The sequence below is a fragment of the Penicillium odoratum genome (assembly GCF_028828045.1).
Source record: "Penicillium odoratum strain IBT 22623 chromosome Unknown utg000004l_segment0_segment0, whole genome shotgun sequence".
Taxonomy (NCBI): domain Eukaryota; kingdom Fungi; phylum Ascomycota; class Eurotiomycetes; order Eurotiales; family Aspergillaceae; genus Penicillium; species Penicillium odoratum.
Window position 1 is genome coordinate 928,266 of NW_026643146.1, and position 25,653 is coordinate 953,918.

Consider the following 25,653-nt stretch of genomic DNA (forward strand, 5'->3'; position numbering starts at 1 on the left):
CATGGGGGAGCTACCCAAGCCACGAAACTTGGAATTTCCCTTCTTTTGCTTTGCTTTGATTTCCCTTTTCTAATAGCATTTGCTTCTATCACAAAACCGCTTGTCTGGCAAGTTCATCCCCTTAAAGCTGCTCCTCAAAGTGCATAATTATTGTACAGGTAAGTTCTTGGATGGGTCCGGGTAAAGCTTTGCATTGCCGACCCAAGCTTCCCTTGTTTGGCCCCGTTCGCTGCCGCCACAAAAAGCGCTAACGTCACTGGTTGCAGCGGACTTTTCCCGTCCAATCTGTCTTCCTTCCTTTTAAACCCCTTCCCTAATTAACTCCATCCTCACACGCGAGACAAGACGCCATCATGTCGAAGCGCGACCTGACCGTCATCCAGCCGCGCATGGTCAAGAAGGGCCCCTTCTCCGTCGAGGCCCCCGGCTGCGAACCCGTCGCCGGAGAGACCATTCCCCGCCGACACCCGAAAGCCAAGGATGGCCTCATCCTGCGCCCTTCAGAGGACGTGTCCACCACCTACGAGAACTTCCGTCGCTCTGCTCGTCTATTCGGCAACAACAAGGCCGTCGGAACCCGTAAGCTGGTCAAGACCCACGTCGAAAACAAGAAGGTCAAGAAGATCGTTGATGGAGCTGAGACCGAGGTGGACAAGAAATGGACCTACTTCGAGCTGAGCGGATACACATACAAGTCGTTCCTTGAGTATGAGCAGCTCTGTCTCCAGCTTGGAGCCGGTCTGCGCCACATCGGCCTCGAGAAGAACAGCCGCATCCACCTCTACGGAGCCACTAGTGCGCACTGGCTGGCCATGTCGCACGGTGCTGCCTCTCAATCGGTGACCATTGTCACCGCCTATGACACCCTGGGCGAGGAAGGTCTGGCGCATTCGCTCAAGCAGACTCAATCCGAAGCTATCTTCCTGGACCCCGGTCTGATCAAGTCGCTTCTCCACATTCTGAAGGATATCCCGTCAATCAAGCACATCATTTACAACACCGACACCGAGGTGAACCAGGAGGACCTGGACAAGCTGAAGAGCGACTTTGCCCACATTTCCGTGCAGAGCATTGAGGACCTACGCAAGTCCGGCGAGGAGAACCTCGTTGACCCGGTGCCGCCCAAGCCCGAGGATCTCTGTTGTATTATGTACACCTCTGGCTCTACCGGCCCGCCCAAGGGTGTTTCTCTGACCCAGGCCAACGTGGTTGCTGCCATGGCCGGTGTCAACGCCATTACCGATGCTTGCATTACCTCCACTGACTCCCTGCTCACATACCTGCCCCAAGCGCACATCTTGGAATTCATGTTTGAGAACCTCTGCCTGTTCTGGGGTGGTACCATGGGATACGGTAACCCCCGCACCCTGTCCGATACCTCAGTGCGGAACTGCAAGGGTGATATTCGCGAGTTCAAGCCGACCATCCTGGTTGGTGTGCCGGCAGTTTGGGAGACTGTGAAGAAGGGTGTCTTGAACAACCTCAACAAGACCAGCTTCGTCGTCAAGGGCATGTTCTGGGGTGCCTTTGCCGCCAAGAGCTTCCTCTTGAACAACGGATTTCCCGGTGCCAACTTTGGCGCTGGCGTCCTTGATTCCATTGTGTTCAAGAAGCTCAAGGAGGCGACTGGTGGTCGCCTTCGTGTTTTGATGAACGGTGGTGGCCCCATTTCCAAGGACACCCAGAAGTTCTTGTCTATGGCCATTGCGCCCATGATCAGCGGCTACGGGTTGACTGAGACCTCCGCGATGGGTGCCCTGAATGACCCGTTGGCCTGGAACCCCGAGGTTCTGGGTGACATACCCGCATCGGTGGAGATCAAGCTGGTCGATTTCCCCGATGCTGGGTACTTTGCCAAGAACAACCCTCCCCAAGGCGAGATTTGGATCCGCGGTGGTAGTGTGACCTCCGGCTACTTTGACAACGAGGAGGAGACCAAGGCTGCTTTGACCGAAGATGGCTGGTTCATGACCGGGGATATTGGCGAGTTCGACCACAACGGTCACCTAAACATTATCGATCGCAAGAAGAACTTGGTCAAGACTCAGAACGGCGAGTACATTGCCCTTGAGAAGCTGGAGTCTGTTTACCGCTCGTGCCCGGTGGTTGGCAACATTTGTGTCTACGCCGCTCAAGACCAGGACAAGCCGATTGCCATCATTGTTCCCGTAGAGGTTGCACTGAAGAAGATTGCCTCCGAAAATGGCATTTCGGGCGACAGTTTGGAGACTCTCGTTCACAACGAGAAGCTCCAGCGTCTTGTCCTGCAGCAGCTGCAGGCCAGTGGTCGCTCTGGTGGCCTCCGGGGTATTGAGATCATCAACGGTGTTGTGCTGTCCGACGAGGAGTGGACTCCCCAGAACGTAAGTGCTAGACTCGAGAATGATATGAACTATACTGACACTCCCCAGGGCTTTATGACTGCTGCTCAGAAGCTGCAGCGCAAGAAGATCGTTGACAAGTACAAGGCCCAGATCGACGCTGCCTACAGCAAGGCATAATTAACTTCTAAAAGTGACGGAAGGTGTGATGTCTTATCTATCTTTGTCTAATCTTCGCTCTTCTTCTTCATCTTGTCTTTCATTCCCTGTTACCCTCTCCGCGTTTGATTTGATGCGATCTCAAGCCTTGTTTATATGCTATTCCCTCTGGCGACATGCTCTTGTTCTCTCGCCAGGCCATGATTTAGAAGAGATGGTAATGAATACAGACATGAATTTGCGATGGGGTTGCTTCTAAGGCTCTGTTTTACAATCCTCCTTCCTTTGTCCAGTAGCTCTAGATACACCAAAAGTTCCACTCCATCCAAGATACTTCAGCCACAGTAACACCGACACCACTAAGAGACCAGATCGACCTCTGGCGTTGTACAGATACCTGACAGGAACCTCCAGGAACAACAGGAACAGTGAGCCTCAGCTACCAAATCGGGTTAGATTATGGACACGTGATCTCCGCTTCAACCCAGCTTCATGTCTTCATTCCAGTTAACGCCCAGGAGAAGCCCCTCAAATACTCTGAAACTATCCAATACACCCGATAGTACCAAAAATGTCTTTGTGGAGGTAGCCAACATTCCTCGAATCCCCTGCAGCGCTCACCTCATCCTAACAACGCGTCATAGCACCTACCGCGGACTTACCCCGAAAACCCGTGCCCTCTTTGGCGTCGGCGTAATGGCCTGGGCAACCATCGGACTCTGGACTGAGCCCCAGGTTGAGAGTGCGCTCGGTATGCAATCGAGCAAGGAAGAGCAAGAGGCGCTGGAACGACAACTTGCTGTGCGGGTGTCACAGGTTGGGGAGGAGAAGAAGGATCGGAACTGATAAACACCAACAACCATAAAACCAAGGCCAATTCTGCCTTGATCAGGCTATACCATACTATTCCATATCATTCCGTGGATACCAGTGGCCTAGGCTGAGTTTGTCGGGCCATTTTATTTCGGTGATATCATCTTGGACCAGACTGCATTTCGAAGCAAAGGTAGCCCTCGCTGCAGACATGAAGTTCAGACCCGTCCCTTCCATCAGCAGTGATGTTATCCGTCAATCCTGATCCATACCCTCACCAGGTAATCCGAGAATACCCAACCAGCACCTCGCCGCCTGCGCATTTCAGTGCTCAGACCCTGCTCAGACCCTGCCCATGCTCGCATAAACCTGCGCATGCATGCATACCTACCGAAACAACACCTACGGCATCATATACCTAATTTCATAATCCTTTGGAGAAGATTCGAATCGCACGCGCTGTCGCCAGTCGGAAACTTTATTCTTGGCGCTGAGCGAGCGGTGGTGTGTCCAGTCCAGATCGCAATGCCAGTCGGGGCTTTGAAAGGCCAATTACAGCGCATTTTATTCTCCGGACTTACCGCTGGGGTCGGAATTGGGATGCGTTGCGAGCCGCAGGATGTTTCGGGTTGCTGATGGTAGATTGGACAAAATTCCCAGGTGTCTTGAATGGATGCCTGGTCGGTGTCGAATGTGTATGGTCACATATTTATCTCGGGCGTTGTTTGTATATCACTGGGCAATGGCAATACCAATGCCAATGCCAATACAAATGCAAATGTAAATGCTACTTTCCGTAACAGCTCATAATCTAAAATCTACTAGTACGGTAAAATCCCAAATCCCATATCCGATACCTGCGCCAATAACATCACCCCGAACCCTCGTCCAAACTGCAATTCAACTCCCCGAACAAAATCCTCACGTGCAATTCAAGGGTCCAAGCCCGATCATCTTGTAGAACACAAAAGCCTAGTAAAATAAAAAGACTCAGATAACAGGGCCGTTGACGTGAAACAACGGAGAAATTGACCATCCCCGCTGGCTGTATGAAGGAGAAAGGGTCGGACAGATTCGAGTTCCGATCAAGCGGCCGAAACGCGGTTTTTCAATCTATGTTGAGATTAGAATTGCAACGGATGTAATGTTTCCTTGCAATTTCAATGAGGATTAGGGCCTATATGTACATGTGGCTGGACCTTGGGAGTACTTGAAATACTCAGATGAGTGATGGTGGACTAAGTGGCCTAGTTTACATACTTATACCTAGCTATGTTGGTATACATGAGCTGATACATACTGCATATGATAACTACATCTGGCGGTATTATACTCCATCAAGTACAAGTTGATAGATGTCGAGTACGTCAACCAAGCAAGCAATAATCAAGATCCCGGTCATACGTTTGAGTGTAACACATTCTGTTGCACGGACATCCCCGGGTCCTCATGTCTTAAATAATATGTGCATGTATATGCTAGATTGACTAGGATCAAGAATCGAAAAGGAAAGAAAAGAAACCTTACTGATACCTCACATCTTACCTAAATACAAATACAAATACAAATACAAATACTTTGGGGCTTGAGCACATCAAGTTAAATTCAATTTGATCGATCATTCGCTACATTGATTCTGTTGTGAAATCATGCTAAGAAGCCTAAGATTCCTAGAAGGCTGGAGGCTATGATGCACATGAAACTGTAGGGCCTGACCCCTTCGGCCGCCGGCTTCTGTACGACAGTAGGGCACGGGCAAGAGGCGAGGCTGAAATGCCGTGTCCTTAGAAATTCGGTATTCAGTATATTTCCAGAACCAATACTAAAGTACATAAGGTTTGAAGAACAATAATCACTGAAAAAGGGAACACTTATCCGAAAGTCATACACAAAAGTACGAACCACTAGGTATGTGGCTATTAGAAATATTCTTATTGCCACGATCCAAACCAAACCACCACAATCCTCATGAATGACAAAAGTCCCTGGGTACCTAGGCATCTACGCAGATACTGAAACACCGGAACTTACCGAACCGCATGAGGCCAGGATCACGAGAGCCAACCTTGTGACACACACATCACCGAGCCTTTAAGTGGAGGTTATGACTCAATGTCCGAATAGGGAAGTCCACCATTCACCCCATTCTAAAAGTAGACTAGTCATCCACAATAAACGCATCCAATCTACATGCAGGAAGACCTTGCCACCGGTGGACTATCCGGGCCCGTGCCTTAGAAACCGGGCTGAGCTGAGACGTAATAAATCATGTGCATGCACTGTCGATCCGATGGCGATGGGACATGGGATCTGCATGCATCTGCAAAATCAATTTTATTTTTTCCAAGCTAGTACCTGAACTAGTATCCAATATTAATCATGTATTACACATGATATGTATATTCAGTAGGATTATAGGATGTACCATAGAGGTCATAGCATATAATCACAATCACAATCACGTTGGATCCCCCCACCTTCCTCGATATGTATGGAAAATGTATCTTCACATTTAACCCTTGCTGCCTGAATAAATACTTCTCCAGAAAGCGTGATCATAATCCTGCAAAGGCTTCTATGCTCTCATATGATTGGCTGCTCTACTCTTGCCAATGTGCATCCAGCGAATCTCGTTTGGCGGGGATTCAGACAACGCCACCATTCCTTTAGTTCCTTAATTTCTCACCCCTACCAGTCAATCCTTGTCACGCTGACTCTATCTAGGCCTAGGTAGGCAGGTGGGTGGCCTTGTTTAGTCTTTCCATTGTATCCTGTATGCAAGATTAAATGGATTCCAATTCAAGGCATTCAACCCACCCCCATCAGCATTACTACAGTAGTATAGAAACTGACCAGTAAGAGCTGCAATACCATTTGAAAGCTTGAAACGTTTCCAGTACTGAAGTTTTCCAAATTCGGTAAATGAGCATGTATTAGCCAGTCCATACCAACTCTACCAACATACAGTATTTCAATCGAGACCATTAATTCTTGCAAAATCCTGCACCACCCTGGTAGATATCAAACTGGACTAGAAGTGCAGCAAATAACGGTTCCTGGCGGGCTAGGCGAATCGGGGAATTGCGCTGGATGGGAAAGCGCAGGCAAACACTTGTAAGAGAAGCTTTCGTCTCATGTAACGATTCATTATGGAGTGGAATCTAAATGAAAACCTTGTAATAGCATTCTGTATGCTCCATTTTTCTGGTAGAAGAGAGGCATGAAAGTGAAGTAAGGAAAAGGGTGGAAATGATGACGAAATGACATTGCCACTGTCCTAATAGATGTGGATATGGTCAAATTGCCTGATATGGGTCAAATCAAAGATGAAAATGAGAAGAGACCGAAGAAAACGTAGTGTGAAATAGAGAAAGAAATAGAAGTGAAGTAAGTATAAGACAAAGAAGAAATTGATTGATAAAAGGGCCGTTAATGGTTCTCCCGCGCCTCTGCACCGATCCGTAAACCCCCCGTAATAAATTTCGTCAGAACCAGAACCTGAAACAGAAACGTAAGTCACATAAGATAAGATGAAAGATACAGAGAACGAAGTCCAAGAAATAAGAAATAAGAGATAAAATAGATAAAATATAGAATAGGTAGAAGATAAAATAGATAAAACAAAAGTAAAGAAACGAAAAGAAATGCACTAAGTGCACAAGCTATGTGGATTCTGGATCGGGTCGTAACGTCCATAATTCGATGTCGAATAAACGGGATCATAACCACCAGTACTAGGACGATGGTGATGCGGAATCCCAGTAAAAGGATCCTGATAATCAAGCGTTGGCGAAGTTTTCAGCGTATCCATCGGATCCATCGTATCATTAATCATAGAATAATCAAAACCCGACGAAGAAGAAGAAGAAACAAGCGGACTATCACTCAGTGGCGAATGCGAATGCTCCGCCGTCGGCATCTGACGATAATCTGTTCTTCCATAGGGAAGTGCGCCCCGGTGAGCAGGAGCGGTGTCGTACATCATCAGGTGCGAACGTGTCGATTGCCCCATTCCATGAGGTAAGCCGCTATTGCCATCGCCGCTGCTTCCGTCCGGGCCCATGCTGGCTGCACTGTCTCGGCGGCCGTCTTTGTAGTGGCCAGGTGAGCGGCCTCGGACGACCATTCGGTGGGAGTGGCGGCGGGCGATCAGGATTTGTTCTGATTCGCCGGTGACTGGGTCAGTTATTTCGGCGCGGAGTTCTACGACGAGGTTGTAGTATTGTTGTTGGGCGCGACGTTTTCCGTTGTTGGCGGTTGCTTTTTGGAATTGGATGCGCTCGAACATGTGGGAGGTTGGTGGGGAGCAGGGTTGGGGACCGCCTGAGAAAGAGGAGTTGTAGTCTAGGGACTGGGAGTTAAGGGGGAAGTTTGAGTGGCCGTTTCCTGTTGAGCCTGTGGCTAGGGATGGGGGAGGGGCGGGCTGGAGGGATACTGGGCCTGGCTTTCGCTCGGATTGCTTGTCTCGTTTCGGAGTGTGCTGGACCAGTTCGCGGGTTTCTTTGTATTGTTCGTTCACGATGGCGGAGATGGACATTTGGAATCCGCGGATTGGAGTTAGGGCTCCACCTTCGTGTCTGATGTAGAGAGGTACTGTGGAAGTCCATGGGTGGAGACTGAAGCTGCAGGTTACAGCGAAATAGTTACGGCGGTAACATGTCCATTTGCCATCGGATGCGAAGAAGCCCCGTCCGATTTTCGCTTGAATGTCAGGTTTGACAACCTGTTGGGCGCTTCCAAAGTCTGCGACGATGGACTCGAGAATGTTGGTCTCGTTGAATGGCGGTGCTTCAAATTGTGGTTGGGATCGTGGTGACAATTCTACCATCGGCTGCTGGAACATGGTCTGGGGGCGATCTAGACCATCTAGGGTTCGGGGAGCGCCTGAATATTGGTGGGAGCGAGAAACATCATTAACTCCTGATAGGGATATTCCTATACCACGGTGCAAGGCATAGGAAGATGAGTAGGTGTTGTTTCGTCCCATTAGGGTTGGAATGGAGCTAACGGCGTGTGACGGGGCCTGCATAGTAGTAGACATGCCAATTGGAGGCTGACTGTTTCGCAAAGCCTATCAGTCTTGCATCTTGGGAAACAAAGAGCGATACTTACAGAGCTAGTCCTCGTGGAAATTCGTTCATGCGATTAAATGAATGCTGCTGTTGAGGCAGGTATGGGAAAATGGGACCAGATGTCGGAGAAAAGGAATCTTGTAAAACAGAACTTGATCAGTAAAGATGCTCTCATTCCAGCAGAGATGAAAACATACCGGAAACAGAATCTGGAGGGGTCATAGCAAGAGCCGAAGAGCTAGGGTAACTATAAGACATATCCTTTAGTATCACATAACGAGGAGAACGAAAAATCGAAGCATTAAATAAGGTAACGACAAAACGCAATGGCGAAAAAGAAAGATACCGAGACAGGTTCGGATAAAAAAGGACAAAACATGGAAGAAACGCATGCACGCAGGATCGGTATGAAAGGTACCGAACCAGGCTGGACTAAAGCCCTAGCTGCCCGGACCCGGAGAAAGCGCAGCGACCAGGGTTCTGGCCGAATGGAGCCCAACCAGTCCAAACTAAAATGAAGAACTTACTGTAAGTCCTGCATCGCAGGCTGCTGTGTGTGGTACCGCACGCCGTTGGTGACAGGCATGGAGGCGAGCCCTCCGACTCGTTGATTGTCGTCCTCGTCTGAGAACCCTGTCACATGGGAGCTGATGTAGTCACGCTCAGTAGTAACGGGGCAGTCCATGGGAAAGGATTCAGGTAGGAGAGCTGATCGGGGAGTTAGTTGGGGCTCATTGAATTGCGCATGACGGAAAGACTTACAAGGATTCATCTTGATCCTGCTGATACTAGATTCAAGGACCCTGAAGAATTGCTTTCCAGGTGACACTAAGATGCTGGCCGTTGAAGTCCCAGTGGCAAAGCGATTGTGTCTGTCTAGAAGCTCGTTAGTAACCGATCCAGGCTCTATGGTTGGATGATTGAAAGTTCTCACAAATAGACTGAGATCCTCTGAATTGGGGGGTAACTAAGTATGAAAGCGGGAAAAGCGGGATGTGGAGTGCGGATGCTAGAACAACGTGGGTTGCGTTCCGTTGCAGTTCAGTCGAATCAGAATGAAAGTCGATTGCGATGATTTTGGCTTAGAGAGGAACAAGGATGCAAGATTCACGTTCAAGGAACGTAGGAGAAAGGGATCAGAAGGGAACTTTGAAGTAGATCAGACTCAAAGTGAATAAGATGATTGAGGAGGGTGAAGACGAGAATAAGAAGTAGAACATGTCTCAGGAAGAACAATCAGAGTGAATAGAACGGGTTTCCGAGTAGTCAGCATAGAAGTATGCGGAAACCGGAAAGGGGAGTACGTAGTATAGTACGTATAGTTTGAGGTAAGGTCATGGGCCTGTTTATAAAAAACCAGCCCTAGAAGATCTAAACGAATGAAAAAACCACGCAATACAACATGAAAAGGGAAATTATGACATCGGGGGCAAATAAAGGAAAAGCAAAGTACCTGTTAGAACAATGTATATCTTCCTACTGTTCCTATTCTTTAGAGTTTTGGAAGACAAGTAACCAAAATGAATGTAAAGAGCCTCCGACGTATTTTCTTTTTGAGGGGTTTTGAACAGTGGCTTGGCTGGAAAGTCGAAGTCTGAAAAGAAAAAAAAAGAAAAGAGAAGGTAGGAACAATTGATATTGGTTTTCAAAGTGCAGTTCAATCCTGGTAAGTCCTCAAAAACCAAAATAGCCTCAGTTTTCAAGGTTATCATCGGCCGAACATTCTCGCCACGAGTTAAAAGGGAGTGGGAAAGTCCCTGTCAGGGCGAAATACGTTGTATTCAGAGTGGGTGGCAGCAGCTCATTCTGCATAAGGGGTCCAACCATAATTAAGACCGAGACTATCTGGATTTTTCCTTTTCCCTTTTCCACGCCGAATTAAAAAACGGAAATTCAGAAAGAAAAGGCAAATAAAATCAAAAAGGAAAAGCATTTTCGTGTAATCCTGGTCCCGGTCCATGAAAGGGCCTATGGAACCTACGGACCTATGGAGGGTGTGGGCCAAGAGTATCCATAGGTAACATCACATTGGTCCGAGCTTGGGGACAGTTTGATTGTTCAAGGAGCATGGCATTGGTCAGTTTCTACATGTTACGTGCCCTGGGAAGGACCCGAACAGCCCTGCACGGACCGATATGTGGCTAACACCCTGAATGTATTATGTCTTTTTCCTTCTCGATGAAGTCAGATGTCCCAGCGCGAACTCCCGAAGGCGGGTTGCTGCAGGTAAATCCAAATAAGATGAACCAGGATAGAGATCAACCCTACCCCCCCCCCCATACCCGTGCAGAAAGTCATTTCACACCTACATTGATTTAGATGTATCAGACTGTGGGGATCGGTAAACCAATAGACCGTGGTCTTCTGCCTAAAAATCATTCATTGCTTCCAACCTTTGGCCAAAAAAATGCAACCAAGTTACTGGGACTGATTAAAGACCTGTCGGAGTGATCCCAAGGATACTATCTTTCTTTTTAATTTTGAATTATTACTGTGATGAGGCACGATTCTTGCATTCCAAGAAGATCAGACGATCGGCAATTTCCATTCAGCCAGCTGCATTGTGCATGTTGGCAATGCTCTCACCGACAGAATCCCGGGAAAGGGATTAAGGCAGATAATTTATTTTTTTGGGGGGCTTTTTCCTTCCGGGCGAGTTGTCCCGGGGAGAAGAGCCCAGGACCGAGACTATGAATGTAATCACTCCTCAACTGGGAATGGTGGGATCCACCGTTGACCCAAAACAGCTGCAGCGGGAAGGGTGGTGGTGTGCGGTCCGTACCCGGCAGCTTTTTCCAGTATGGAGCTCCGTGGGACCCACTGGGGGACATGGCAAATCGAGAATCTTACCAAATGATGACCGAACGGAAATGGGAAAGAACGAGAGAAAAGTGGAGGACCAGCCCCCTTAGCAACACCGGTGGCTTTACTCGATGTGGAGATAATTTGGTTATAGATCCAAAGGACCCCGATCCTGGTTCTCCATTAGTGGGACCACCAGGCTTGATCGTGTCGAAAACTGCGTTAGTGGCTGAAAGATCGTCCATTCTGCAGGAAGCTAGTTGGGCTACTTGGTCCAAATTGCAAAGTGCGTAGTGTTAAAGCACCCGACAGATGTTGATTGGTTGGAATGAAACTGGGTCGATATATTTGGGACCAATCATTAGTGAAGAGGAAATGTGTATGTTATGCAGCTCGTTTTCCCCCCAACACGGACCACAGTGATACCAAACTCGGCACCAAGTGCAGCAATCTAGATGACGATGACATCTAGAACAGTGATCAAATGCCGAGGTCTAAAGTTCAAAGTTTGGGACAGAGGAAGATCATCCGCTCTTCCCATGATCTAATATCACGTGGAGGCGGTGAACTTACGTACTTTAGTCTAGCTTACGTGGTCGGTAAGGAGTACTCCGTACCTTACTAACACGGAGCACGGAGTACACTGCAGAAATCAAATTAAATAATGTAAATCAGTTGAGTGTAAACTAGTGATTTTTCTTCTGTACAATCAGATCGATCCACCCGAAGACTCCACTTATCCCGAAGCTCCACCATTTCCGAGCTATCACTTTTACCCGAGGAACGAGCGCTATTAATTGTCCGATTTCAGGAACATGCGGAGTTGACCCCGTGCTAGTTTTCTGCAGGTACCTGTCTTCTTTTCTTTTTTGATTGCCAATAAGATAGTCAACTATGCCGCATCTCTGATTTGACTTTCTTTGCGGCTTTCACAGTTTCGTTTTTGGCATGGACTCCTTGATCCAACCATGGTTCGACCTATGTAAATCCCCCCGGAACCTGAGTTTTGGCCCTTGACGTTACATAGTCTCCTGAGACATCAGTTCGGGATTTCCATCCTTGCTCAAGTTAGCCTTCCCATCGATGACCAGGGTTTCTGGGCACGTGCCACCGGATCTAAAGGGTTGATGATCTTGGCGTGACGATCGGGGATCGAGCCCTAGTGGGGATGAAATGATATCTCAACACAAGAGAAAAGAAAAGGAAAATGAAAAAGGAAACAAAATAAATCAAAACTTTCTACCTTGTACGACTCCCACATTTGCGCGCGCAAATGATAACCCGTGGCCCAGTTCCGCTTCATATTTCCCAGGCTGCACCTGGCCGATTTCCCAGTTTTTGACAGGGAAGGAAAAGTTGGGAAGAGACTGCTCAGCTCAACGAAGAAGGGAATAAAATCTACAGAGAATAATACTGGAGGTCAACATTGCACCCTCATTCCTCAATGGTATGATGCGGTTTCTTTAACCTTCCCAACGCACATTGGCCCTAATGAACAATCTTCAGCGTGGACGCTTACCGGCAGCTGAGTTAATATTCTATGGGTTTCTTGTTCCGTCATCCTAGTAAGAATATGCCCGTTGTTCTAGGATGCAATCCCGTGGTGGATCCGCGTCCAATGACTCCACTGTCGGCAAAATAACCCTAGACACGTCAGCATCAAAGAGAGAAGAGACTAAAAGACTAGAAAAGGATATGCGGGAACCTAATCTTCCGACTTCACAGAAGCCGTTGAACCCCACGGCCGCATTCAGACTTCTACCCCCATTGGGGATCCATGGTTCTTAGCCCTCTAATAAAGTTTGAGACAAAGACGATGTCACTCGGGAAGTAAACCTCCACAGTGCCTCGGAGGCTAAGTCGTGCCAAAGAGAAGAGACGGATACGCCCGACTCGACCAAATTTCCTGGTTCTTCATTCCTATACAATCTGTTCAATCCAAAAGCATACCGTACGGGGTTTTCCTTTTCCTTTTCCGGGAACCAGAATTCCTTTCCTTGAGAGCAAACTCAATGCTAGTATTTGCTCCATACTTATCTGGATACAAGGTTTTGTGTGGCACGTATGGCAAACACTGAAAGGTCACTTGGAGCGACGCTAGACCTCATCATCGGTAGCCCACTCCTGAGACGTTACATAGTGGGGGCGAAGAAGCCTACACAAGAGATGACAAGGGGTAGTCGAGGCAAGAAGCTCTCATTGGTGCTCTACCAATCCTATCAACACAAACTTTGATTGACCTGGGAATTTCCAGCCGGCGGTGCCGATCGAAAACTGATCTTGAATATCCTAGCAACACTTTGGGGCCCATGAAGACCCAGAAGCCTCAACATCTCGGGCAGACAAAGATAAGACAAGGGTGATACGTTTACTCTTCCCGGGCAGGGATCGGGATCCATGGACCATTGCTACATCGGTACCAAACTCTGTCATCACTTTACTCTTTCGGGGAAGATTTGCCCCCCAGAACCTTGAGCAAACAAGGCAGACATGAAGAGACCAGATCATATTGATGTGCTCTCCCTGCTGCGGCAATCAGCCATCACTAGCTATCCCGGGCAAAGCAACACCCAATGCGAAGACGAGGAGCCGTCACACGAAGAAAGCCAAGAGAAAAATCTGCTCATCGACATGAGGCCAACAGTGTCCCGTGAAGAAATACCCTTCTTGTGAAAATGACTTCACCCCCGTCTGACGGGCCCGCAGATGCCGGATATGACAGGCAACGTGGATGCGTAACAGAATGGCAACGGGACATGAAAACATCCCGAACGCCTTCACATGTATCAGACCGGTCACACAGCAATAGCAACAGCAACAACAACGGGGATTAGGGATTAGGCATTATGGTTCTGATTAGGGGTCAGGGGTTAGGAGCTAAAAGATTAAAAGGCAAAGCTCCATCTATCTGGCCCAGTGATAGGCAAGGAACCAAAGGTAACAAGGCTGACTTGGATTTTATTCCCTGTCCTTTTCAGGAAAGCCAGATCTAGACACATTTCCAGAGGTTTCTACGCAAGCCACTCAGACATAACAAACAATCTGACCTAGTCAAAAAGAAGCATTTTCTTCTACTCTGTTCACCCCATCTCTTGCCTAAACGAATGACCGATGCAACGCGATGCAACCAAATTTGCGTGCGGGAAATTAGAACGGATTCTGTGTTCTAGCAGGACAAGATGAGCCGGCTGTACTGGCGATCTAGATCTGTGTGCTGTTGCAATTGGGCAGGATCTGCGGGTGTGACTTTTGGTCTTCCGAGTCTCGAGCCTTGAGTCCCTATCTACGTTAGGCGTTAATTCGGGACCGGCTTAGATTTATCGAGTCTAGGTCATGGTTCAGTACATTTACTTTCGGGATTTGATATGATTTTGGTTTTGGAAATGACACTTAATGACAGGCTATTGGATTGCCTCGTGTGGGCTTGTGCTATCGGTGGGGGCCTGGTGTAGTGTATTGACAGATGACCGGACCTGAATTGTCAATACGGACCTTCTGCCAACTTGGACGAGCATAATATGGCGGATGATCATGATCCTGGTCAGTTGAAGGATGATATCTATGTGGTATCTGGCATGCAAGTTGAAACTGAACGGAACAAGGACAGCTGAAATTTGCCGGGGTAGCAGTCTAAGCATGCAAAACTCTTCTAAACCATTGCTTTTGTATAGACTGATGCATGTAAATGACATGAGGGTTGTCTTTTTCGAGAATAATCATTATCGATCATACAGTACAAAGCAGAAGAGCACTAGCCAATTAGGCTCGCCTGAAAAAAAAAGGAAACCAGAAATGTCGTGACAAAGCGAAAAACAATTTTAAGTAGACCGCTTGGCGAACTCGACGTGAAGAATGAGATGGCGGTAACCGACTAGAGAGAACTGTTAGCATCTGATTCCCATATCCAGATCCATATCCATATCCATTCCCAGGTATATACGTACAGCCATCCAATTTCTCGCAGGCGCTCGCGGCGTCGCCCCGGTCCGCGTAACTGATGAAGGCGAAGCCCTTGGCCCGCTGAGTCTCTCTGTCCCGGGCAAGGAAAACTCTGGTAACACGACCGAACCGCTCGAAGAGATCCCGCAACTCTTGTTCCTCTGCCAACTCGCTGACCTGTAAGGGAAAAAATTCGTTAGAATGGTCCAAAAAGACATGGAACATGCATGCCCCAGATAAAAGTAAAGAAACATACGTTTGTGACACGCAGAGTCGCGAGGTCGTCCTTCTCGAACCGACCACCCATCTTCTCGCCGCCAGCAGCACCGCCATTCCGCATGTGAGGAGGCACGTAGCTGGACTTGCCCGCACCGAGACCACCAGCCTCCTTGTCGTCCGCATCCACGCCAGCACCACCGCTCGCCTCCTCGACAGGAGCCATGGTATCCTTGAAGGGACAGCGAGCAGTAAAGTGCTCCCCGGAACAAATACGACACTTGACCTTCTTGTCCTTGAGCTGGTCCTTGATACCACCCTTCTCGCCGCCGTCCTTCTCAGCCTCCTTAGCCTGCGCCTTCCAGTTGATGCTAGGACGGAAAACCATGTTCTCGCCAACGGAGGTAGTATCGAAAGTAGGTCCCGGGGGGTGGCCCTTCTCGAGACCGAACTTGGGCCACGAGCGGCGCTCGGCGACCTGGGGGTTGACGTGTTCGCGGACAGTGGTGGTCTTGATGCGGCGGGTGACCTTCACTTTCTTGTTATCGTCGTTGAAGCGGTAGGAGATGACGGTCTTGGTGCCATCTTTGTTGGCGATCACTTGTTGCGCGGGGAGCGCGGAGGGGTCGTCAAACTCCTCATCGTCGGCCCAGTCGGCACGGCTAGAAATTTTAAAGATCTTTGATTAGAAAAATTTGCGGAAATTTGTCCTGGTGTTGTTACTCACTTCCCAAGTTTAGACATGGTGTGTGGTTGTGATGTGATACGGCGAGAGCTGAATTTCTAGGATTTCTTTCACAGGCGAGTCCGTTGTGGATTTCATTCGCGGCGATTTTCTTGTGGCGCACGCTGTGGCTGGTAATGGTCACGTGACAAACAATTTAATTGTGGTTTGAGGAAGCCTACTTTAAGCTAGCCTACTAACAAAATTACTAACCTATAAGGATCCGCTACAATACTACTTACTGGAAGTGACGTATATGGTAAATTTTTAGTATAGGCTCTAAGGAGAATTGTATATGTTATAACATGTATAGTCAATCAGCGATAGTTGCCCTTTCGGCTTAGCCGCCGGGCGTTAATGAACTACATATATGTGCGTGTGTGTGTAGCAGTTTCGCGTAAGATACAGCACGCAAAGGCCTCGCCAACGAACCTACTAGCTACTACTATTTCCTACCCGCTCGCCAATAATGTTTGATGAGAAGTAAAGGAGATAATAAAGGCACGGGAATTCGGCATTTTAGAAAGCCGGCGCTAGAACCGCAATAGCTATGTCCGCTTCACTCCCACTTTGCTACCTCTATCCACTGCTTCTGTCAAATACCTCAACGCATTTCCGACAAGGGACCAGTTGATGAAAGCTAGGCGTTTCAACACCAATAATTAACCCATTATCACAAAGATGGCGGCGGATGCTTCGGCTGCTCGAGCCCTTAAATGGAAAGCTAGGAACTACACGGAGGATCTTCCAGACGATATCGGTCCTTTCCGAGAGCTTTTGGAAAATTACAGCAATATCCCACCTGAGAAGGTGAATGAGCATCTCCATTCTATTGTAGGCATACCCTATCCCTTTATTCAGCCCAAAGACCGCAAACTGACTCTCTTCGCAGCGCGACAAAGGCTGGGCCATTCATCGCTACCCGTGTATCGGGCGCTGGTCCTTCACCAATATAAAAGGGCTAGACCATCCTTCATTTCAGGCCATCGTCAAGCGACTTACGCAACCTGGCTCACAGGATGCATTCCTCGATGTAGCCTGCTGCGTCGGACAGGTCCTGCGCAAATTAGCTTTCGATGGTGTCGATCCAGCCAGACTCTATGGGACAGATATCTCCTCGGAATTTCTAGACCTCGGCTTTGAACTTTTCAATGATCGTGAGAAGTTCAGACCTGATTCATTTGTTGCCGCCAACATACTTGACCCTAGTGATGAAGGGTCAAAGAAGTTGGATGGTAAGGTCACGCTTATTAACGCGGGGAACTTTTTCCACTTGTTTGATTGGGACCAACAATTGTTGGCTGCGACAAGAATGATCAAATTTCTGAAACCAGGTGTTACAGATGCGGTTGTCCTCGGAGGCCACATTGGTAGCTTAAAGCCAGGTAGCTTCACCAAGGTGACCGGAGGCACACGGTTTTTACATAACCCCGAGACATTCCAAGAGCTGTGGGATGAGGCTGGCAGGACGACAGGGACGAAGTGGGAGGTTTCTTCAACATGGATTAGCAAGATCACGATTGATATTCCTAGCTTTCCCGATGAGAGCCGATACCTCGTTTACATCGCGCGCCAGATTGACCTAGCGGTATCAGAATGATGTCCTGAGAGTCTGGGGCGGGTACCAAGGCTTGCGCATACTCCCTATACTGTGCAAATAAATAACCTGTATGTAGTGAGAGGCCTGTAATGGCACCATCGAATATGCCATGAACCACCGCTCAAAGTTCATTCAGATTATTCGATATACTCTGTACCTACGGTTAGGAACTAGCTTTGTGACGCCTTATAGATGGTACGGAAACACAACAAACACAACTTGATACTCGAAGCAGATGTTTTGATATTTACTACTTACTAGTAGTTCATTCGTGGTATACCATCAAGTATTAATGCGGACCCATCACCAGGCTCGCCATTCATGAATATTTGGAAACCTTGAACATTTGAGCCTCTTATTTGAACCGAGGGACCCTGGACCACATCGAACAGTGCTATGGCATCTCACAATTATGAATATCTCAATACAGCATGCACTTTAATCTCAATTATTATGAGCTAAAACCAAATTTGAAATACAAATAGGATAGGAAAGACATGCGCATCCATCTAACCAAGGCAATAAGGTAAAGGTAGTGCTTCTTTTATTGATTCGCTCAATTGAAAGTCAACATTGACCAAAGAAAACACAACATCCAAGCTCTTAATTCCGATTGATACTCTACGTCCACTTTCCTTTCGGGGTCAAAATCCACCACTCTTCGACGCGTCAGATTCGCCCAGCAGCCGAGCCTTCTATGATCACCTGTCAAATTGTGTTCCCTCTTTCATCAGTGGCCACCTTGTTGTACGTGATCATTATCCATCCAGCAATTGAAACTTTCCTCCACCCAAAACAAACCTGCAAAATGACGGATGCATACATAAACACAGCAGCATGGCGCGGAAAGGTAGTGGGTTCTCTCAACAGCGCTCAACATGAGTTTGACGTCCTACTTCAAATGTATGAGACCCTTCGCGATCATACCAGGGAAACAGAGACAGAACTTAAGAAAGCTCAGGAGAAGATCAAGGTTCTACAGGAAGAAAAAGATGGCCATCTCGCCCGAGCAACCGTTATCAATGTTGGCGATACCACTGACGAATGGGTACGCGAACGACTCACCAAAATCTATGATGACCTTGACACCTGGACAACTTCCGTGCCCCTTTCGAGTGACTTCGCCATAAAATGGCCCGCGGCTATCGGCTACCTCAAAGACCATGATTTCATTGAAGTTGCTACCCGGGCTTTCGATGATGCTATCCCGAGTGCAGAGCCGGAGCTGATCTCAGTTGGAATTATCTCTATTATTGTCAAGAAGTTATTCTTATGTCTAGTAGCTGGTGCAACGCAGACTCAACGCGACGCTCTGGGACAGCTGCACAGCAATGTCCCACTGATTGAACCCCAGCAAAGTAAGCCCCGACTCCTACCAAAGCTCGAGCGAGCTTTTTTTTCTCGCTAACTTGTCCTTTGCCACAGCCGTCAGATCCGTTCGCACTTTTCGAGTCGAAATGGTTCGAGCCTGGGTTCAGTCCCCTAACTACCCAAGCCAGCTGAATCAAGCCTGTGAAGCCACATGGGTCACTATCGCCAACTTCCTCCAAACACTGGGAAACATCACGAGCAAAGTCTGGCAGAGAAGACTCCTCGAGCTTAAGGAGCATATCGTCGTACCTGCAGGTGAGCTCGCGACGGAAATGCAATGCTCCGGCGCGAGATATGAATGGAACTGGCACCGTATCAGACCGGACGCAGATCTGAACCAGCTGGATGAGTTCGAGATAGTAGACTACAATACACGATACCGACTCAAGCATGAAATGACCAAGAATCTCCCACGAGACACCAAGCTAGGGGAGCATATTCTAGTCGTTATGCCATCTGTGGAAAGAATGGACTGGGGAACCGGCGAGGTGGCACTGATCGTCAAAAACCGCGTTCTTGTCCGCATCAATCAGAAAATCCGTCTCCGACCACGCGATACTGAGTACGGATTATTCAAGGGACCAAGTCTCACAGGAAAATCACTCATGGAAAGCTAGGACTGTATCATGTGACATATCTACCACAGGGTGGTGATATGTATCAGGTCTAGTCCAGATTCGGATGTTGACAGTGCAAATGTATCAGCTGCATACATAACAACAAGCCAAGCAATGCCAATATCAATGACAAGCCTTCCCATACCTCCTCAACCTCAAATAATTATACGGCAACGGAGCCAAAAATCCCGCCCCAACCGAAAGTCCAGCGGCAAGCCAGAATCTCGGATCATCAAATACCACCCTTCCACCTGTAAGATGATAATCCACCGCATTCTCGGCTACTTCCATCGCAATCATAGATACCATACTCATACCCATTGCTGTTCGCAAAGCTCTACTCCAGGATAATCCATCCGCGCCACGTTTAAGGAGGACGGTCTCCAGTATGATGGACGTTGCAATTCCGGATGCCACTTGATTGGGTATTAGTAACTTCAAGCTGAATTGGTTTTAGAGGGAACGAACTGGAAGCGAGCATTGTAGTATTCGTGCCTAGCTCAGGGTAGAAAGATTGGAGTGTCCACATGGCTGAGAAATCGCCGATTGTGCAACCGAGGAGGCAGCGGAGGGTGTTTAATCGAGCTCTTTTCCATGTTGAGGCGCAGGACCAGAATTCAGGATTGAAGATGGATGTTTTGTTGATTGAAGGGGTAGGAGTAGGAGTATTCCTGCCTTGATTCGGAGATTGATGAGCTTGTGTAGACGGGATTCTAGAGAAGAGGCGGATTCTTGATGTAAGGGGATATAGTTGGGGATTAGTATGAAGTCGTGGTAATTGGTATGGGCGGTACATCGTTGGAAGTAGATAAATCTTTGCAACTAAGATTGAGGTGCGTTGTCTGAGCCTCTTGAATGGAGTAGAAAACGCAAAAATGGAGCAGGTCTTGGCAATCGGATAAGTTTCAATGAGAGCACATTAGGTAGACAGTCAAAAGCGAAAATGTCAATGTAAATGTATCAATTATATGCAATCACTAAAGCATCAAATATATGCACACTATCTATGCCTAATATAAAACTCAAATCCACCTTCCCAGCTCCCAACCTATAATTTACACAAAACAAGATTTACTCTACCGACCGAAATAACGGAGCTCAAAGGGTCGCACAGCACTGTACACAACAAACGAGAAGGCAAGACCCAACTCGAAACCAACATCACCGTAGCCGCCAGCGTGTTTCGCAATGGGGCCGGTGTACCAGGTCTGACTCATACCAGTAACCATACCAGCAACACCGAAGCAGAATGCAACAGTGGCGGCGATACCAATTGGAAGCTTTTCAGGCTTATCGTAGTTCTCTGGGGTGTAGCCACCGAATCCGCGCTTGAAGATAAAGTGATCCGCAACGCTGATACCGGTGTAAATGGCCAACCAGTAGGCAATGAAGTCCATGAAGTTCGATAAAACGGTCTGGAAGTCGGAGTAGCCCGGGATAGCGATGGCAAGAGAGACACACGAGGCGAGGAAGGTCCAGATGAAACGGGGCACCCTCTGGGTCCAGCGGCCCAGGACCTGCAGAGTAAGGGAGACGGAGTAAATGTTGGGGCAGTTGTTGGCGACGATGGAGAGGGCGAGGATGACGAGGCAGAACTTGCCGAATCCACCGAGGGGATCGAGGACGGCTGCGATCAAGCCGCCGTTGCCGGATGTGTTGTAGCCGATGTAGTACTTGTTGGTATCGTTGAGCATGGCGGGGGAGATCACGGCGATACCAAGGAATTCAGTGAAGAGCAGTGGGATAATTAGACCAATCCAGGCCGAGGCGAAGACCTTGCGGCGACTGCGATCCGCGGGTTGGTAGACCGTGTAGTCAGCGGCATAGCTGGTCCAGCCTGTAGCGAAACCGTAAACGGTTGCTCCGAAGCCCAGGCAGCCACTCAGCTCGGAAGTTCCGACTCCCATGGGGATGTTGTAAAAGTCACCCGAGTGTGCGAACATGCCCAGTACAATGAAGAACACAATGCAGGTGGGGATCCAACTCCAGAATTCGTAGATGTGAACGACCTTGTATCCGGCAAAGGTGATGAAAAGCGTGACGAAGGTGATGATGAGGACACCTCCGTAACCAGGGACAACTCCATTAACGGCGTTGAGGAGCTGTGCGCCAACAATGGCGTTGGAGGCAGACCAACCGACACAGGCAATAACGTTGAGACAGGCGACTATGAGAACCCTGAATTAGCCCCGCACACTGTTATTACTAGACAGCAATCCATGACTTACTGAATTTCACAGGCCACCATCCAAACCAGAAGCGGGACAGAACCATCTGGCGCAAACCGAAGGCGGGTCCGAAGCAGGAAAAGAAGCACACGGACAAGACACCAAGCAGGTTAAAGAACAGACACACTAGTATGGAGTCCACGAAGCCTAATCCATAAAGGGATGGGCCGAGAACGCCGATGGCGAAGGAACTGACGACCATGTTGGCAGCGAACCACTAGGGTTGGTCAGTGGGAAGCCCAGAGGCTCATCGCAAGATTTGCAAAAACACACCATGCTACCAATATTCAAGTAGGAAGTATCCGTCCGTTCATTCTCTGGCACACGCTCGATACCACGCTGCTCGACATTGAGCTTGCCAGCAAATCGTTGAAGCTTCGCATAGAGCGAGTCACCGTACTCGAAGGTTTCACCCGGAACGGCACCGTCACTGAAATTGTCGGGAACATTGTCGAAGGTAGTCTCGTTGCTATGACTCTCATAGGCATTGTCGACATGAGGAGCCTTCTCGATATCGGCATTCCCGCGGGAACCGAATCCAAAGTTGGAGCGCATTGCTGTAGGTAGTCGCGACGCTTTTCGTTTTCGGTAGGAAAAAAAAAGGTACAGGACCTTGAAAGGGATAATAGAAGAGAATCCGAAGAGCTCTTAAAGCTCAACTCCAATCAAGAGATAAAAGATGCGTGTTGTCCAGCCCAAATCCACATGTTTCTTTCTTTTTTTTTTTTTTTCCTCCACCGGAAAAGACCGACCTTATAATATAGTCGCGGTCAAAAATTCTCGTGCGCGTCGCCCCACTTGCCTGTAGCAGGTGGCAAGGGGAAGAAGATAGGGCCGGGGGGTGTCGCGTGGGGCCCCATCAGAGAATTTCCAGAAAGAAGCAAATGACAAGCCCTGGAGTCCTCTCGGCACACCCTTCGATCCAATGAGATTGAATGTTGTGGATTCTAGCTTATCAGCAGTCCGAGGTTTCACTTGCTCGCTTCCAGCCGGGTCTCGTGATTGGTCGGTCGGACCACCGATAAGACCCGCGCGCTGATACGTATCTGTACTCTGTGTCAGCTATCACTCTCATCATTTATCCCCCTGTCTTGGTATTCAAGTTTGAAGCTTCGCTTTTTCTGAATTAAGCTTTCGAATTTGTCCCACGGGAGCCGCCGATATGCGTTGGAATCTTGGTATACCTCATGGGTGTCAGAGTTCATCTTGGCGGGGTCGGGGGGAAAGCCATGGTTGCATACCATGTAACTTAATTCGGATGTACACGGGGACAAAGCATCACTCTGACTTTTATCATCCGACATCCGTCTAATCATAGGCTTCATATCAAAACTAAACCGGTATCCGTACAGACATGTTAACCTCGGCGTCACCTTGATTGAGTAGTCTAGCCGACCCACATGGAATCAAGGAGAGCTAGCAGACATGCATAGTTAGTCTAGTTGGTTAGTCTAGCCCCAGATAACAGACCCTCGGGGCAGTCTCCAGATCTTGTCCGCAGAACCCGCTGCTTAACCTAGTGCTTACTCCATCCTCGTGGAAGCGGAGATCACCGTTGATCATTCTATTGGACAATTGAAAGGATCCCCGGATTCACTGATACCGTAGATCTGATGTTGTAAGTCAATTAGTACCCGAATTGGAATCCCGGCTTTTCAATTGGCCCCTTTGATCTGTATGATGATGCCAGGGTCTGTGGCGGCGGTTTGTAGTTCGTGAGGTTCTCAAATGGGGCGCCTGGGCTTGCATATTTCCTTTTGCCTACACATCTCTTTTAATCTCGTCCGCCTTTTGTTGATCATTAGAATATTCGGAGCCCCCCGATAATTCCATCTTTTGCATCATCGTGGTGACTTCCAATCTCTCGGACATCTTCGGTCTTTACCACAGGTGGCGGCAACTGCGCTCGGGACCCAGATACTGAAATAGATTATGGCAGGCGTGGTTACATTGATCAAGTATTGAAATGAGCCCAGCAAGAACCATTGATCACTGATCAGTGGATCAGAGCGATATGAGAGAAAACATCTAAAGGCCGACCGAGGGTAAGGCACCCTTACTAGGCCGGGGATATGATGAAGCATGTCCTGCTACTCAGAGAAGATGAGCAGGCACCTAGGAGAATGCCTGTTTGTTTTTCAACAAGGCTTACTGGAAGGGCGCGGGCTTCTGTCCTTTTAGTGTTTCAACGACATTGCTCGTCTTGGCCATGTAGCCCTTAGTAACCATTTCACCACAGCACAAAAGATCATCCACACAGAGCTCCATAGGAAGCGGCAATGGCTCAGTCACAAAGTAGGCAGTCCTAGCTTAATCCAATACTCCCTCAATTCGTCATCCGATAGATCAACAAACTGACCTTGACCTCCAAGATTACCACAGATCCACTCAAAGACCTGCTCATCAGTCACAGCCTCCCGGACCAGTCACATCATATACAGTATTCGGCTCCCCACGACCCAGGACAAGACCAGCATACACCCTACACAATCCTCCCTTGAAACATAAGCCCCAGCAACACCATGCGAGTTAAAGATCCAGCGGTTCCCACAGAACTTCCACGACGGTGCAAAGAAGTTCGGGATATTATCAATATAAAGCCAATCGCGCTGGATATTGTATTCCAGCCCGGAAGCCCGGATCAGCCCCTCAATCTGCTTATGGTCGTGAGGCAAAAAGGACATCTCATCCACCGGGGCGGGGTCATCAGCGCATACGAAAGAGGTATAGCAGATACAGCGCACAGCGCACGATTTCGCCGCATTAATCACGTTCTATGCTTGCTCGTGTCGACGATCGAACACCCAGGTTGATATCAGGTTTGTGGCTTCGGTACCAGCGAGGACACGTTCGAGGCTGCTCGGGTCGTCATAATTGGCTGCGCATACTCTTACTCCTTTCAATTTCCAGGATTCGAGCGTCTTTGTGGGAATTTTGGTAGGGTTGATGTGGTGGATTAGAGTGTGGTGTCTGGTGGTGCAATTTCCAGTGCATACAAAGCTGCGATGCTGCCAATGTTTCCACTCACACCGGTTATGACTTACTTGGGCATGATTGCTAGGTATTGGCCTGGAGATGGGATCATTACATGCTCGGACAGAATGTAACTTACACATGGCAAGTGGGGTTCTTACCGGAAGTGCACGGTTCCACGGTTGAAGTCTTGATGGATGAGGGAGGGTGGGCTGTGATTATCGCCTGGAGGCTATTTTGCCACTAAGGCGAGGATGATACACATGTTCCCACCAGTTGAAAGCGGAGGATAATTACAGAGTACGTAGTAGCTGAAGATCTTCATCAGATAGAGATCTTAATGCAGTTTCCGTGAAGATGATTGCCGAGCAGGTTCGCGACGGATCCATAAATAGTGGTCCTTGTGGGGTCCTATCGAGCGGAAAATGCCGCTCTTTGACCAATGGAAAATTCAAATGGATTCAGGCCACGTCAAAAGGCGGATCTGAATATATCTGATCCAAGCTTCGGAGTTATCGGCTAAACTATTGGGCCCAAGACTGCCTTTCATTACTTTCCAATGTCACAATTAGAAGGGAAGAGAATCATGATTGTTAAGATAGAAGTATGCCTCGTTCTATTTATTGAATAGTGATAATACATATAATTTCATGACCACATAGCATGCTTCAAATGTTGAGGTGATCTCGGGAGGTACATCAGTGGTCGAACTGACTAGAAATATGTATCAATTTTCATACATTCTAGTTGAGTCTTTGTTAACCGTTCTATCACCCAGTTCAGGCTTAAGGCCAAAGCGCATGAACTGCATTTTATGC

General features: G+C 48.3%; 9 protein-coding genes across 9 annotated transcripts; 4 read left to right on the plus strand and 5 right to left on the minus strand.

Moving 5' to 3' along the window:
- Window positions 1-353: 353 nt before the first annotated feature.
- On the plus strand, window positions 354-2,501 carry faa4 (long-chain fatty acid-CoA ligase FAA1; the record flags this gene model as incomplete). Its single annotated transcript, XM_057138536.1, has 2 exons — window positions 354-2,363; window positions 2,412-2,501. The coding sequence occupies 2 exons, from the start codon at window positions 354-356 to the stop codon at window positions 2,499-2,501; spliced, it is 2,100 nt and encodes a 699-aa protein (XP_056996743.1).
- Window positions 2,502-3,051: 550 nt separating this feature from the next.
- Window positions 3,052-3,326, plus strand: N7520_004603 (uncharacterized protein; the record flags this gene model as incomplete). The annotated part of the gene is made up of 2 exons (XM_057138537.1): window positions 3,052-3,065; window positions 3,125-3,326. The coding sequence occupies 2 exons, from the start codon at window positions 3,052-3,054 to the stop codon at window positions 3,324-3,326; spliced, it is 216 nt and encodes a 71-aa protein (XP_056996744.1).
- Window positions 3,327-6,942: 3,616 nt separating this feature from the next.
- On the minus strand, window positions 6,943-9,137 carry N7520_004604 (uncharacterized protein; the record flags this gene model as incomplete). Its single annotated transcript, XM_057138538.1, has 5 exons — window positions 6,943-8,350; window positions 8,406-8,502; window positions 8,563-8,612; window positions 8,893-9,073; window positions 9,128-9,137. 5 exons carry the CDS (start codon window positions 9,135-9,137, stop codon window positions 6,943-6,945), a joined length of 1,746 nt encoding a protein of 581 aa, XP_056996745.1.
- Window positions 9,138-14,985: 5,848 nt separating this feature from the next.
- tif35 (translation initiation factor eIF3 core subunit g) lies at window positions 14,986-16,066 on the minus strand (the record flags this gene model as incomplete). The annotated part of the gene is made up of 4 exons (XM_057138539.1): window positions 14,986-15,038; window positions 15,112-15,283; window positions 15,363-15,984; window positions 16,050-16,066. 4 exons carry the CDS (start codon window positions 16,064-16,066, stop codon window positions 14,986-14,988), a joined length of 864 nt encoding a protein of 287 aa, XP_056996746.1.
- Window positions 16,067-16,727: 661 nt separating this feature from the next.
- N7520_004606 (class I SAM-dependent methyltransferase) lies at window positions 16,728-17,646 on the plus strand (the record flags this gene model as incomplete). The annotated part of the gene is made up of 2 exons (XM_057138540.1): window positions 16,728-16,880; window positions 16,939-17,646. 2 exons carry the CDS (start codon window positions 16,728-16,730, stop codon window positions 17,644-17,646), a joined length of 861 nt encoding a protein of 286 aa, XP_056996747.1.
- Window positions 17,647-18,454: 808 nt separating this feature from the next.
- N7520_004607 (uncharacterized protein) lies at window positions 18,455-19,634 on the plus strand (the record flags this gene model as incomplete). Its single annotated transcript, XM_057138541.1, has 2 exons — window positions 18,455-19,004; window positions 19,072-19,634. 2 exons carry the CDS (start codon window positions 18,455-18,457, stop codon window positions 19,632-19,634), a joined length of 1,113 nt encoding a protein of 370 aa, XP_056996748.1.
- Window positions 19,635-19,757: 123 nt separating this feature from the next.
- Window positions 19,758-20,430, minus strand: N7520_004608 (DUF4396 domain-containing protein; the record flags this gene model as incomplete). The annotated part of the gene is made up of 2 exons (XM_057138542.1): window positions 19,758-20,050; window positions 20,103-20,430. The coding sequence occupies 2 exons, from the start codon at window positions 20,428-20,430 to the stop codon at window positions 19,758-19,760; spliced, it is 621 nt and encodes a 206-aa protein (XP_056996749.1).
- A 280-nt stretch (window positions 20,431-20,710) lies between these two features.
- Window positions 20,711-22,417, minus strand: N7520_004609 (cytosine permease; the record flags this gene model as incomplete). Its single annotated transcript, XM_057138543.1, has 3 exons — window positions 20,711-21,801; window positions 21,863-22,079; window positions 22,136-22,417. The coding sequence occupies 3 exons, from the start codon at window positions 22,415-22,417 to the stop codon at window positions 20,711-20,713; spliced, it is 1,590 nt and encodes a 529-aa protein (XP_056996750.1).
- Window positions 22,418-24,636: 2,219 nt separating this feature from the next.
- Window positions 24,637-24,914, minus strand: N7520_004610 (uncharacterized protein; the record flags this gene model as incomplete). Its single annotated transcript, XM_057138544.1, has 2 exons — window positions 24,637-24,832; window positions 24,907-24,914. 2 exons carry the CDS (start codon window positions 24,912-24,914, stop codon window positions 24,637-24,639), a joined length of 204 nt encoding a protein of 67 aa, XP_056996751.1.
- Between the last annotated feature and the right edge of the window lie 739 nt (window positions 24,915-25,653).